This window comes from Coregonus clupeaformis, chromosome 24 (genome assembly GCF_020615455.1).
Source record: "Coregonus clupeaformis isolate EN_2021a chromosome 24, ASM2061545v1, whole genome shotgun sequence".
Classification (NCBI taxonomy): domain Eukaryota; kingdom Metazoa; phylum Chordata; class Actinopteri; order Salmoniformes; family Salmonidae; genus Coregonus; species Coregonus clupeaformis.
Window position 1 is genome coordinate 6,922,649 of NC_059215.1, and position 16,042 is coordinate 6,938,690.

Consider the following 16,042-nt stretch of genomic DNA (forward strand, 5'->3'; position numbering starts at 1 on the left):
CCAACAGAGACTCACTGATAGATATAGAACACTATGGACTCACTGATAGATATAGAACACTATGGACTCACTGATAGATATAGAACACTATGGACTCACCAACAGACTCACTGATAGATATAGAACACTATGGACTCACCAGCAGAGACTCACTGATAGATATAGAACACTATGGACTCACTGATAGATATAGAACACTATGGACTCACTGATAGATATAGAACACTATGGACTCACCAACAGACTCACTGATAGATATAGAACACTATGGACTCACCAACAGACTCACTGATAGATATAGAACACTATGGACTCACCAGCAGAGACTCACTGATAGATATAGAACACTATGGACTCACTGATAGATATAGAACACTATGGACTCACTGATAGATATAGAACACTATGGACTCACTGATAGATATAGAACACTATGGACTCACCAACAGAGACTCACTGATAGATATAGAACACTATGGACTCACTGATAGATATAGAACACTATGGACTCACTGATAGATATAGAACACTATGGACTCACCAACAGACTCACTGATATATATAGAACACTATGGACTCACCAGCAGAGACTCACTGATAGATATAGAACACTATGGACTCACCAGCAGAGACTCACTGATAGATATAGAACACTATGGACTCACCAGCAGAGACTCACTGATAGATATAGAACACTATGGACTCACCAGCAGAGACTCACTGATAGATATAGAACGCTATGGACTCACTGATAGATATAGAACACTATGGACTCACCAGCAGAGACTCACTGATAGATATAGAACACTATGGACTCACTGATAGATATAGAACACTATGGACTCACCAACAGAGACTCACTGATAGATATAGAACACTATGGACTCACTGATAGATATAGAACACTATGGACTCACTGATAGATATAGAACACTATGGACTCACCAGCAGAGACTCACTGATAGATATAGAACACTATGGACTCACCAGCAGAGACTCACTGATAGATATAGAACACTATGGACTCACTGATAGATATAGAACACTATGGACTCACTGATAGATATAGAACACTATGGACTCACTGATAGATATAGAACACTATGGACTCACTGATAGATATAGAACACTATGGACTCACTGATAGATATAGAACACTATGGACTCACTGATAGATATAGAACACTATGGACTCACTGATAGATATAGAACACTATGGACTCACTGATAGATATAGAACACTATGGACTCACTGATAGATATAGAACACTATGGACTCACTGATAGATATAGAACACTATGGACTCACCAACAGACTCACTGATAGATATAGAACACTATGGACTCACCAGCAGAGACTCACTGATAGATATAGAACACTATGGACTCACCAACAGAGACTCACTGATAGATATAGAACACTATGGACTCACTGATAGATATAGAACACTATGGACTCACCAGCAGAGACTCACTGATAGATATAGAACACTATGGACTCACTGATAGATATAGAACACTATGGACTCACCAGCAGAGACTCACTGATAGATATAGAACACTATGGACTCACTGATAGATATAGAACACTATGGACTCACTGATAGATATAGAACACTATGGACTCACTGATAGATATAGAACACTATGGACTCACCAACAGACTCACTGATAGATATAGAACACTATGGACTCACTGATAGATATAGAACACTATGGACTCACCAACAGAGACTCACTGATAGATATAGAACACTATGGACTCACCAACAGAGACTCACTGATAGATATAGAACACTATGGACTCACTGATAGATATAGAACACTATGGACTCACCAACAGAGACTCACTGATAGATATAGAACACTATGGACTCACTGATAGATATAGAACACTATGGACTCACTGATAGATATAGAACACTATGGACTCACTGATAGATATAGAACACTATGGACTCACTGATAGATATAGAACGCTATGGACTCACCAGCAGAGACTCACTGATAGATATAGAACACTATGGACTCACTGATAGATATAGAACACTATGGACTCACCAGCAGAGACTCACTGATAGATATAGAACACTATGGACTCACTGATAGATATAGAACACTATGGACTCACCAACAGAGACTCACTGATAGATATAGAACACTATGGACTCACTGATAGATATAGAACACTATGGACTCACCAGCAGAGACTCACTGATAGATATAGAACACTATGGACTCACCAGCAGAGACTCACTGATAGATATAGAACACTATGGACTCACCAACAGAGACTCACTGATAGATATAGAACACTATGGACTCACTGATAGATATAGAACACTATGGACTCACTGATAGATATAGAACACTATGGACTCACTGATAGATATAGAACACTATGGACTCACTGATAGATATAGAACACTATGGACTCACTGATAGATATAGAACACTATGGACTCACTGATAGATATAGAACACTATGGACTCACTGATAGATATAGAACACTATGGACTCACTGATAGATATAGAACACTATGGACTCACTGATAGATATAGAACGCTATGGACTCACCAGCAGAGACTCACTGATAGATATAGAACACTATGGACTCACCAGCAGAGACTCACTGATAGATATAGAACACTATGGACTCACCAGCAGAGACTCACTGATAGATATAGAACACTATGGACTCACCAGCAGAGACTCACTGATAGATATAGAACACTATGGACTCACCAGCAGAGACTCACTGATAGATATAGAACACTATGGACTCACTGATAGATATAGACACTATGGACTCACTGATAGATATAGAACACTATGGACTCACCAACAGAGACTCACTGATAGATATAGAACACTATGGACTCACTGATAGATATAGAACACTATGGACTCACTGATAGATATAGAACACTATGGACTCACTGATAGATATAGAACACTATGGACTCACTGATAGATATAGAACACTATGGACTCACTGATAGATATAGAACACTATGGACTCACTGATAGATATAGAACACTATGGACTCACCAGCAGAGACTCACTGATAGATATAGAACACTATGGACTCTCCAACAGAGACTCACTGATAGATATAGAACGCTATGGACTCACTGATAGATATAGAACACTATGGACTCACCAGCAGAGACTCACTGATAGATATAGAACGCTATGGACTCACCAACAGAGACTCACTGATAGATATAGAACACTATGGAGTCACTGATAGATATAGAACACTATGGACTCACTGATAGATATAGAACACTATGGAGTCACTGATAGATATAGAACACTATGGACTCACTGATAGATATAGAACACTATGGAGTCACTGATAGATATAGAACACTATGGACTCACTGATAGATATAGAACACTATGGACTCACTGATAGATATAGAACACTATGGACTCACTGATATATATAGAACACTATGGACTCACCAGCAGAGACTCACTGATAGATATAGAACACTATGGACTCACTGATAGATATAAAACACTATGGACTCACCAGCAGAGACTCACTGATAGATATAGAACACTATGGACTCACCAACAGAGACTCACTGATAGATATAGAACACTATGGACTCACCAGCAGAGACTCACTGATAGATATAGAACACTATGGACTCACCAACAGAGACTCACTGATAGATATAGAACACTATGGACTCACTGATAGATATAGAACACTATGGACTCACCAGCAGAGACTCACTGATAGATATAGAACACTATGGACTCACCAGCAGAGACTCACTGATAGATATAGAACACTATGGACTCACTGATAGATATAGAACACTATGGACTCACCAGCAGAGACTCACTGATAGATATAGAACACTATGGACTCACCAGCAGAGACTCACTGATAGATATAGAACACTATGGACTCACCAGCAGAGACTCACTGATAGATATAGAACACTATGGACTCACTGATAGATATAGAACACTATGGACTCACTGATAGATATAGAACACTATGGACTCACTGATAGATATAGAACACTATGGACTCACCAGCAGAGACTCACTGATAGATATAGAACACTATGGACTCACTGATAGATATAGAACACTATGGACTCACTGATAGATATAGCACACTATGGACTCACTGATAGATATAGAACACTATGGACTCACTGATAGATATAGAACACTATGGACTCACTGATAGATATAGAACACTATGGACTCACTGATAGATATAGAACGCTATGGACTCACTGATAGATATAGAACACTATGGACTCACCATCAGAGACTCACTGATAGATATAGAACACTATGGACTCACCAGCAGAGACTCACTGATAGATATAGAACACTATGGACTCACCAGCAGAGACTCACTGATAGATATAGAACACTATGGACTCACCATCAGAGACTCACTGATAGATATAGAACACTATGGACTCACCAACAGAGACTCACTGATAGATATAGAACACTATGGACTCACTGATAGATATAGAACACTATGGACTCACCAGCAGAGACTCACTGATAGATATAGAACACTATGGACTCACTGATAGATATAGAACACTATGGACTCACCAGCAGAGACTCACTGATAGATATAGAACACTATGGACTCACCAGCAGAGACTCACTGATAGATATAGAACACTATGGACTCACTGATATATATAGAACACTATGGACTCACCAGCAGAGACTCACTGATAGATATAGAACACTATGGACTCACCATCAGAGACTCACTGATAGATATAGAACACTATGGACTCACTGATATATATAGAACACTATGGACTCACCAGCAGAGACTCACTGATAGATATAGAACACTATGGACTCACCAGCAGAGACTCACTGATAGATATAGAACACTATGGACTCACCAGCAGAGACTCACTGATAGATATAGAACACTATGGACTCACCAGCAGAGACTCACTGATAGATATAGAACACTATGGACTCACTGATAGATATAGAACACTATGGACTCACTGATAGATATAGAACACTATGGACTCACCAACAGACTCACTGATAGATATAGAACACTATGGACTCACCAGCAGAGACTCACTGATAGATATAGAACACTATGGACTCACTGATAGATATAGAACACTATGGACTCACTGATAGATATAGAACACTATGGACTCACCAACAGACTCACTGATAGATATAGAACACTATGGACTCACCAACAGACTCACTGATAGATATAGAACACTATGGACTCACCAGCAGAGACTCACTGATAGATATAGAACACTATGGACTCACTGATAGATATAGAACACTATGGACTCACTGATAGATATAGAACACTATGGACTCACCATCAGAGACTCACTGATAGATATAGAACACTATGGACTCACCAGCAGAGACTCACTGATAGATATAGAACACTATGGACTCACCAGCAGAGACTCACTGATAGATATAGAACACTATGGACTCACCAGCAGAGACTCACTGATAGATATAGAACACTATGGACTCACCAACAGAGACTCACTGATAGATATAGAACACTATGGACTCACTGATAGATATAGAACAATATGGACTCACTGATAGATATAGAACACTATGGACTCACCAACAGACTCACTGATAGATATAGAACACTATGGACTCACCAGCAGAGACTCACTGATAGATATAGAACACTATGGACTCACTGATAGATATAGAACACTATGGACTCACTGATAGATATAGAACACTATGGACTCACCAACAGACTCACTGATAGATATAGAACACTATGGACTCACCAACAGACTCACTGATAGATATAGAACACTATGGACTCACCAGCAGAGACTCACTGATAGATATAGAACACTATGGACTCACTGATAGATATAGAACACTATGGACTCACTGATAGATATAGAACACTATGGACTCACTGATAGATATAGAACACTATGGACTCACCAACAGAGACTCACTGATAGATATAGAACACTATGGACTCACTGATAGATATAGAACACTATGGACTCACTGATAGATATAGAACACTATGGACTCACTGATAGATATAGAACACTATGGACTCACCAACAGACTCACTGATATATATAGAACACTATGGACTCACCAGCAGAGACTCACTGATAGATATAGAACACTATGGACTCACCAGCAGAGACTCACTGATAGATATAGAACACTATGGACTCACCAGCAGAGACTCACTGATAGATATAGAACACTATGGACTCACCAGCAGAGACTCACTGATAGATATAGAACGCTATGGACTCACTGATAGATATAGAACACTATGGACTCACCAGCAGAGACTCACTGATAGATATAGAACACTATGGACTCACTGATAGATATAGAACACTATGGACTCACCAACAGAGACTCACTGATAGATATAGAACACTATGGACTCACTGATAGATATAGAACACTATGGACTCACTGATAGATATAGAACACTATGGACTCACCAGCAGAGACTCACTGATAGATATAGAACACTATGGACTCACCAGCAGAGACTCACTGATAGATATAGAACACTATGGACTCACTGATAGATATAGAACACTATGGACTCACTGATAGATATAGAACACTATGGACTCACTGATAGATATAGAACACTATGGACTCACTGATAGATATAGAACACTATGGACTCACTGATAGATATAGAACACTATGGACTCACTGATAGATATAGAACACTATGGACTCACTGATAGATATAGAACACTATGGACTCACTGATAGATATAGAACACTATGGACTCACTGATAGATATAGAACACTATGGACTCACTGATAGATATAGAACACTATGGACTCACTGATAGATATAGAACACTATGGACTCACCAACAGACTCACTGATAGATATAGAACACTATGGACTCACCAGCAGAGACTCACTGATAGATATAGAACACTATGGACTCACCAACAGAGACTCACTGATAGATATAGAACACTATGGACTCACTGATAGATATAGAACACTATGGACTCACCAGCAGAGACTCACTGATAGATATAGAACACTATGGACTCACTGATAGATATAGAACACTATGGACTCACCAGCAGAGACTCACTGATAGATATAGAACACTATGGACTCACTGATAGATATAGAACACTATGGACTCACTGATAGATATAGAACACTATGGACTCACTGATAGATATAGAACACTATGGACTCACCAACAGACTCACTGATAGATATAGAACACTATGGACTCACTGATAGATATAGAACACTATGGACTCACCAACAGAGACTCACTGAGAGATATAGAACACTATGGACTCACCAACAGAGACTCACTGATAGATATAGAACACTATGGACTCACTGATAGATATAGAACACTATGGACTCACCAACAGAGACTCACTGATAGATATAGAACACTATGGACTCACTGATAGATATAGAACACTATGGACTCACTGATAGATATAGAACACTATGGACTCACTGATAGATATAGAACACTATGGACTCACTGATAGATATAGAACGCTATGGACTCACCAGCAGAGACTCACTGATAGATATAGAACACTATGGACTCACTGATAGATATAGAACACTATGGACTCACCAGCAGAGACTCACTGATAGATATAGAACACTATGGACTCACTGATAGATATAGAACACTATGGACTCACCAACAGAGACTCACTGATAGATATAGAACACTATGGACTCACTGATAGATATAGAACACTATGGACTCACCAGCAGAGACTCACTGATAGATATAGAACACTATGGACTCACCAGCAGAGACTCACTGATAGATATAGAACACTATGGACTCACCAACAGAGACTCACTGATAGATATAGAACACTATGGACTCACTGATAGATATAGAACACTATGGACTCACTGATAGATATAGAACACTATGGACTCACTGATAGATATAGAACACTATGGACTCACTGATAGATATAGAACACTATGGACTCACTGATAGATATAGAACACTATGGACTCACTGATAGATATAGAACACTATGGACTCACTGATAGATATAGAACACTATGGACTCACTGATAGATATAGAACACTATGGACTCACTGATAGATATAGAACGCTATGGACTCACCAGCAGAGACTCACTGATAGATATAGAACACTATGGACTCACCAGCAGAGACTCACTGATAGATATAGAACACTATGGACTCACCAGCAGAGACTCACTGATAGATATAGAACACTATGGACTCACCAGCAGAGACTCACTGATAGATATAGAACACTATGGACTCACCAGCAGAGACTCACTGATAGATATAGAACACTATGGACTCACTGATAGATATAGACACTATGGACTCACTGATAGATATAGAACACTATGGACTCACTGATAGATATAGAACACTATGGACTCACTGATAGATATAGAACACTATGGACTCACTGATAGATATAGAACACTATGGACTCACTGATAGATATAGAACACTATGGACTCACTGATAGATATAGAACACTATGGACTCACTGATAGATATAGAACACTATGGACTCACTGATAGATATAGAACGCTATGGACTCACCAGCAGAGACTCACTGATAGATATAGAACACTATGGACTCACCAGCAGAGACTCACTGATAGATATAGAACACTATGGACTCACCAGCAGAGACTCACTGATAGATATAGAACACTATGGACTCACCAGCAGAGACTCACTGATAGATATAGAACACTATGGACTCACCAGCAGAGACTCACTGATAGATATAGAACACTATGGACTCACTGATAGATATAGACACTATGGACTCACTGATAGATATAGAACACTATGGACTCACCAACAGAGACTCACTGATAGATATAGAACACTATGGACTCACTGATAGATATAGAACACTATGGACTCACTGATAGATATAGAACACTATGGACTCACTGATAGATATAGAACACTATGGACTCACTGATAGATATAGCACACTATGGACTCACTGATAGATATAGAACACTATGGACTCACTGATAGATATAGAACACTATGGACTCACCAGCAGAGACTCACTGATAGATATAGAACACTATGGACTCTCCAACAGAGACTCACTGATAGATATAGAACGCTATGGACTCACTGATAGATATAGAACACTATGGACTCACCAGCAGAGACTCACTGATAGATATAGAACGCTATGGACTCACCAACAGAGACTCACTGATAGATATAGAACGCTATGGACTCACCAGCAGAGACTCACTGATAGATATAGAACACTATGGACTCACCAGCAGAGACTCACTGATAGATATAGAACGCTATGGACTCACTGATAGATATAGAACACTATGGACTCACTGATAGATATAGAACGCTATGGACTCACTGATAGATATAGAACACTATGGACTCACTGATAGATATAGAACGCTATGGACTCACTGATAGATATAGAACACTATGGACTCACTGATAGATATAGAACACTATGGACTCACTGATAGATATAGAACACTATGGACTCACTGATAGATATAGAACGCTATGGACTCACTGATAGATATAGAACACTATGGACTCACTGATAGATATAGAACACTATGGACTCACTGATAGATATAGAACACTATGGACTCACTGATAGATATAGAACACTATGGACTCACCAGCAGAGACTCACTGATAGATATAGAACACTATGGACTCACTGATAGATATAGAACACTATGGACTCACTGATAGATATAGAACACTATGGACTCACTGATAGATATAGAACACTATGGACTCACTGATAGATATAGAACACTATGGACTCACCAACAGAGACTCACTGATAGATATAGAACACTATGGACTCACTGATAGATATAGAACACTATGGACTCACTGATAGATATAGAACGCTATGGACTCACCAGCTCGCTTTCTCCTGTTGTGCTATCTACAAACAAACAAGTGTTCTTTCTAGGGAACTACAGTAAGCTTCATAATGTAAAATAATGTGACAGGTGAAATGAAGAACGCAATCTGCTTTATCTCAAGTTGACTGCAGGTATTAACTTAAAAAGTAGCTACACATATTAAAATTGAAAAACTTTAAAGAAATAGTTTTGAAGGTATTGAAAAACCATCCCGTGGCTATTTCCAAATACCCCGGTATACGGTATACCACCCAAGCCTATCCAGGACTCAGTTGCACAGGGCGGGGTTCAGACCCAGGGCCCCGAGCTTAATGATGAGCTTGGAGGGTACTATGGTGTTGAATGCTGAGCTGTAGTCAATGAACAGCATTCTGATGTAGGTATTCCTCTTGTCCAGATGGGATAGGGCAGTGTGCAGTGCGATGGCGATTGCATCATCCGTGGATCTGTTGGGGCGGTAAGCGAATTGCAGTGGGTCTAGTTTGTCAGGTAAGGTGGAGGTGATACGGTCCTTAATTAGCCCCTCAAAGCACTTCATGATGACAGAAGTGAGTGGTACGGGGCGATAGTCATTTATACTGAAGAAACATATAAACGCACCATGCAACAATTTCAAAGATTTTACTGAGTTACAGTTCATAGAAGGAAATCAGTCAATTGAAATAAATTCATTAGGCCCTAATCTATGGATTTCACGACTGGGCACGGGCACAGCCATGGGTGGGCCTGGGAGGGCATAGGCCCACCCACTGGGGAGCCAGGTCCAGCCAATTAGAATGAGTTTTTCCCCACAAAAGGGCTTTATTACAGACAGAAATACTCCTCCCTCAAAACGTGAGACATCTGTGGCATTGTGTTGTGTGAAAAAACTGCACATTTTAGAGTGGCCTTTTATTGTCCCCAGCACAAGGTGCACCTGTGTAATGATCATTCTGATTAATCAGCTTCTTGATATGCCACACCTGTCAGGTGGATGAATTATCTTGGCAAAGGAGAAATGCTCACTAACAGGGATATAAACAAATTTGTGCAAAAATGAGAGAGAAATAAGCTTTTTGTGCGTATGGAAAATTGTTGCGTTTATATTTTTGTTCAGTATTGTTCAGTTACCTTCGCTTTCTTGGGTACAAGAACAATGGTGGACATCTTGATGCAAAAGGGGACAGCAGACTGGGATATGGAGCGATTGAATATGTCCGTAAACACTCCAGCCAGCTGATCTGCACCGGCTCTGAGGATGCGGCTTGGGATGCCGTCTGGGCCGGCAGCCTTACGAGGGTTAACGCGCTTAAATGTCTTACTCACGTCGGCCACGGAGAACGAGAGCCCACATTCCTCGTGAGCGGAGGGGGGCCCGCGTCTGCGGCTCAATGTTGTTTTCCTCAAAGCATCTATCCACGGTTTTTGGTTTGGATAAGTTCTAATCGTCACAGTGGGAACAACATCCTCTATGCTCTTCCTGATGAACCCAGTCACCGAGACAGTGTCGACGTCTTCCTGATGAACCCAGTCACCGAGACAGTGTTGACGTCTTCCTGATGAACCCAGTCACCGAGACAGTGTCGACGTCTTCCTGATGAACCCAGTCACCGAGACAGTGTCGACGTCTTCCTGATGAACCCAGTCACCGAGACAGTGTCGACGTCTTCCTGATGAACCCAGTCACCGAGACAGTGTCGACGTCTTCCTGATGAACCCAGTCACCGAGACAGTGTCGACGTCTTCCTGATGAACCCAGTCACCGAGACAGTGTCGACGTCTTCCTGATGAACCCAGTCACCGAGACAGTGTCGACGTCTTCCTGATGAACCCAGTCACCGAGACAGTGTCGACGTCTTCCTGATGAACCCAGTCACCGAGACAGTGTCGACGTCTTCCTGATGAACCCAGTCACCGAGACAGTGTCGACGTCTTCCTGATGAACCCAGTCACCGAGACAGTGTCGACGTCTTCCTGATGAACCCAGTCACCGAGACAGTGTCGACGTCTTCCTGATGAACCCAGTCACCGAGACAGTGTCGACGTCTTCCTGATGAACCCAGTCACCGAGACAGTGTCGACGTCTTCCTGATGAACCCAGTCACCGAGACAGTGTCGACGTCTTCCTGATGAACCCAGTCACCGAGACAGTGTCGACGTCTTCCTGATGAACCCAGTCACAGAGACAGTGTCGACGTCGATACTATTCTCAGAGGCAACCAGCAACATTTCCCAGTCCGCGTGATCAAAACAATCTTGAAGCATAGATTCCGATTAGTCAGACCAACATTGAACAGTCCTCTCCACGGGTGCTTCCTGTTTAAGTTTAGATTTAGATGAGATTTTAGTCATTTAGCAGATGCTCTTATCCAGAGCGACTTACAGTTAGTGAATGCATACATTATTTTTTTCATACTGGCCCCCCGTGGGAATCGAACCCTCAACCCTGGCGTTGCAAACGCCATGCTCTACCAACTGAGCTACATCCCTGCCGGCCATTCCCTCCCCTACCCTGGACGACGCTGGGCCAATTGTGCGCCGCCCCATGGGTCTCCCGGTCGCAGCCGGCTACGACAGAGCCTGGATTTCTTCCTATAGGTGGGAAGGAGCAGATGGAGGCGTGATCTGAGGGCCTTGTAGACGTCCAGGAATGGAGAGAGGCAATGATCCAGAGTAGGTGATGCGTGTGTAGCTGATATTATTAAAGTCCTCAGCTACAACTACAATAAATGCGGTTTCCAGTTTGTTTCCATAGTTCAGCGTAGTTCCTTGAGAGACGCCGTGGTGTCGGCTTGGGGGGGGGGGGAATATACACGGCTGTGACGATGACCGAAGAACATTTTCTCGGGAGGTAATGCGGTCGGCATTTGAAGGCGAGGTATTCCAGATCGGGAGAACAAAAGGACTTGAGTTCCTGTACGTTACCACAATCACACCACGAGTTGTTAATCATTAAACAAACCCCTCCACCTTTCTTCCTGTCCGCGCGATGGACGGAGAACCCCGCTGGCTGAATGGAACGGGGCAATATATCCTGAGAGGGCAATGATTCCGTAAAACAGAATATGTTACAGTCCCTGATGTCTCTCTGGAAGGAGATCTTCGCCCTGAGCTCGTCTACTTTATTGTCCAGGGACTGAACATTAGCGAGTATCAGTGCCTTCTACCCCTGTAATCAGGGCCTTCTACCCCTGTAATCATGGCCTTCTACCCCTGTAATCAGGGCCTTCTACCCCTGTAATCAGGGCCTTCTACCCCTGTAATCATGGCCTTCTACCCCTGTAATCAGGGCCTTCTACCCCTGTAATCAGGGCCTTCTACCCCTGTAATCATGGCCTTCTACCCCTGTAATCATGGCCTTCTACCCCTGTAATCAGGGTCTTCTACCCCTGTAATCAGGGCCTTCTACCCCTGTAATCAGGGCCTTCTACCCCTGTAATCATGGCCTTCTACCCCTGTAATCATGGCCTTCTACCCCTGTAATCAGGGCCTTCTACCCCTGTAATCAGGGCCTTCTACCCCTGTAATCAGGGCCTTCTACCGCTGTAATCAGGGCCTTCTACCCCTGTAATCATGGCCTTCTACCCCTGTAATCAGGGCCTTCTACCCCTGTAATGAGCACACATCATTTTTTCGTGACGTTGTCAGGCAACCCGTATATATAAGAAGCTACAGTAGAAGTGAAGACTCAGTTAAAAATGAAATAGAAGTTTACTCACCTTCTGTCATAGTCCATACTGGTCCTCTGACGGTCTGTCTCTCTCTCTCTCTCTACAGTCGCAGCATTTCCACACCCTGAAAGCACAACAGTCACAATTGTAGATTTTACTTACGGTATTGGTAGGTCATCATTCTGCTCAACGTAACGCTATAGGCAGTGAATGAGACCAATAGCATCCTGTAGCTATAGAGGCCTGCTACACTCGGAGAGAGAGACCGTCCGTCCGTCTGTCTGTCTGTCTGTCTGTCTGTCTGTCTGTCTGTCTGTCCGCCGTGGGAACTAAATTACTAAAAGCCTGTTGAATAATGAATGAATCTAAATATAGGCCTCTTAGGCAGCAAAGTGAAACAGACACAGAGGTACAGTACACACACACACACACACACACACACACACACACACACACACACACACACACACACACACACACACACACACACACACACACACACACACACACACACACACACACACACACACACACACACACACACACAGGTACAGTACACACACACACACACACACACACACACACACACACACACACACACACACACACACACACACACACACACACACACACACACACACACACACACACACACAGGTACAGTCACACACACACACACACACACACACACACACACACACACACACACACACACACACACACACACACACACACACACACAGGTACAGTACACACACACACACACACAAACACACACAAACACACACACACACAGGTACACAGGTAAACGGGCTAGAGGTCCACTAGACAGACACAGTGAGTCAGACGATAGCCAGGTTCTACTTGTGACGCAGGACGGTTTGTTCTTTGCAGTGCGCTGTTAAAAACAGACTACTGCTGGGTAATGCTGCGATGCATCTATTTAGGTCACTGCTGCTCGAGTGGGATAGAAAATATTGGTTTACTACTGTAGCTACGGTATAGTTTTGGGCAGGCTGACCTGCTTCCTGTCCACTGCACACACACCTTGAAGAATGACAAATCTCTCCTCCTCTCCACACGCCTTTAACCAAGGTGGTGAGAAACCGACAAGTGACACAGCAAAGATCTACAGCAAGGGATGGGCAACTTCGATGGGGGGTTGGGGGGGGCACAAGAAATCTTAACTCATCATGAGGTGCACAGCAGTGGCTTGCGGGTCTGCGTACCCACACCCGTACCCACACCCGTACCCACATCCGTACCCACATCCGTACCCACACCCGTACCCACATCCGTACCCACATCCGTACCCACACCCGTACCCACATCCGTACCCACACCCGTACCAACACCCGTACCCACATCCGTACCCACACCCGTACCCACACCCGTACCCACATCCGTACCCACATCCGTACCCACACCCGTACCCACACCCGTACCCACACCCGTACCCACATCCGTACCCACATCCGTACCCACACCCGTACCCACACCCGTACCCACATCCGTACCCACATCCGTACCCACATCCGTACCCACACCCGTACCCACACCCGTACCCACATCCGTACCCACACCCGTACCCACATCCGTACCCACACCCGTACCCACACCCGTACCCACACATGTAGTCAGAGCCGGCCCTTGCCTTTTGGGGCCCTAAGTGACATTGTGTTGCCCCGCCCAATTCTACACATTTTGGGGTGGAGAGAAAATGTTGCAGCTTTAAAACCAGTTTAATGCAGTTCTACAAATCTTGCCACATTTTGTAATTTTATAACTAATTTAATCCAATTCTACTTATTTTGCCACGGGGCGGAGATACAAACTTGCAGTTTTCCAGCAAATTTCCTGCAATTCTACAAATTGCCATTGGGTGGGTGGACGGAAATGTTTGGTGTTTTTTAATATTATATCTGAGTGAGAGTTACTAACAAAATCAAATGGGGGCCCCCACGGTCGGTAATTTGACCATGATTACTACCAGTTTAGATAGCTGGCTAGAATAACTTACCAATCCAAAAAAACATTCGCTGACATGGGCTAAATGAGTGTCAGTAGCTGTTTCCATACAAATATTACAAAATCTGTACAAAGAAAATATGCAAATTTTCCCAACAGTGGTGTGTTTCCACCAAACGGACTTGTTGCGGATAAAAATCAGTGCGTGATGACGTAGTGCAAACAACATGTACTTTTTTGCTTAAGTTTTCATGTACCGAATAAAAATAAAAAGTTCAATGTGTTTCTATGGCATTTTCAACTCTACTGATAGTTTTGTCACAAAAAAGGTTGCGATAAATAGCAAATGTGCCCACTCTGGTCTTGGCACGTGCGCGCTAGACAGCTCGCAGATACAGGGCGGGTAGGCTAGTCTACACGATGAGATTATTATGGATAAG

General features: G+C 42.7%; 1 protein-coding gene across 3 annotated transcripts in view; it reads right to left on the minus strand.

Annotated features, from left to right (window-relative positions):
* The window catches only part of rbm10 (RNA binding motif protein 10), a 151,823-nt gene that overhangs the window by 125,740 nt on the left and 10,041 nt on the right, over positions 1–16,042 (minus strand). For all 3 annotated transcript variants that reach the window (XR_006657375.1, XM_045207011.1, XM_045207010.1), the window contains exon 2: positions 13,683–13,758. Coding sequence is in view for 2 of the 3 variants with exons in the window: in XM_045207011.1 (XP_045062946.1) it covers positions 13,683–13,699 (17 nt within the window). In the remaining variant the exon portion in view is untranslated. The remainder of the gene's footprint in view (positions 1–13,682; positions 13,759–16,042) is intronic.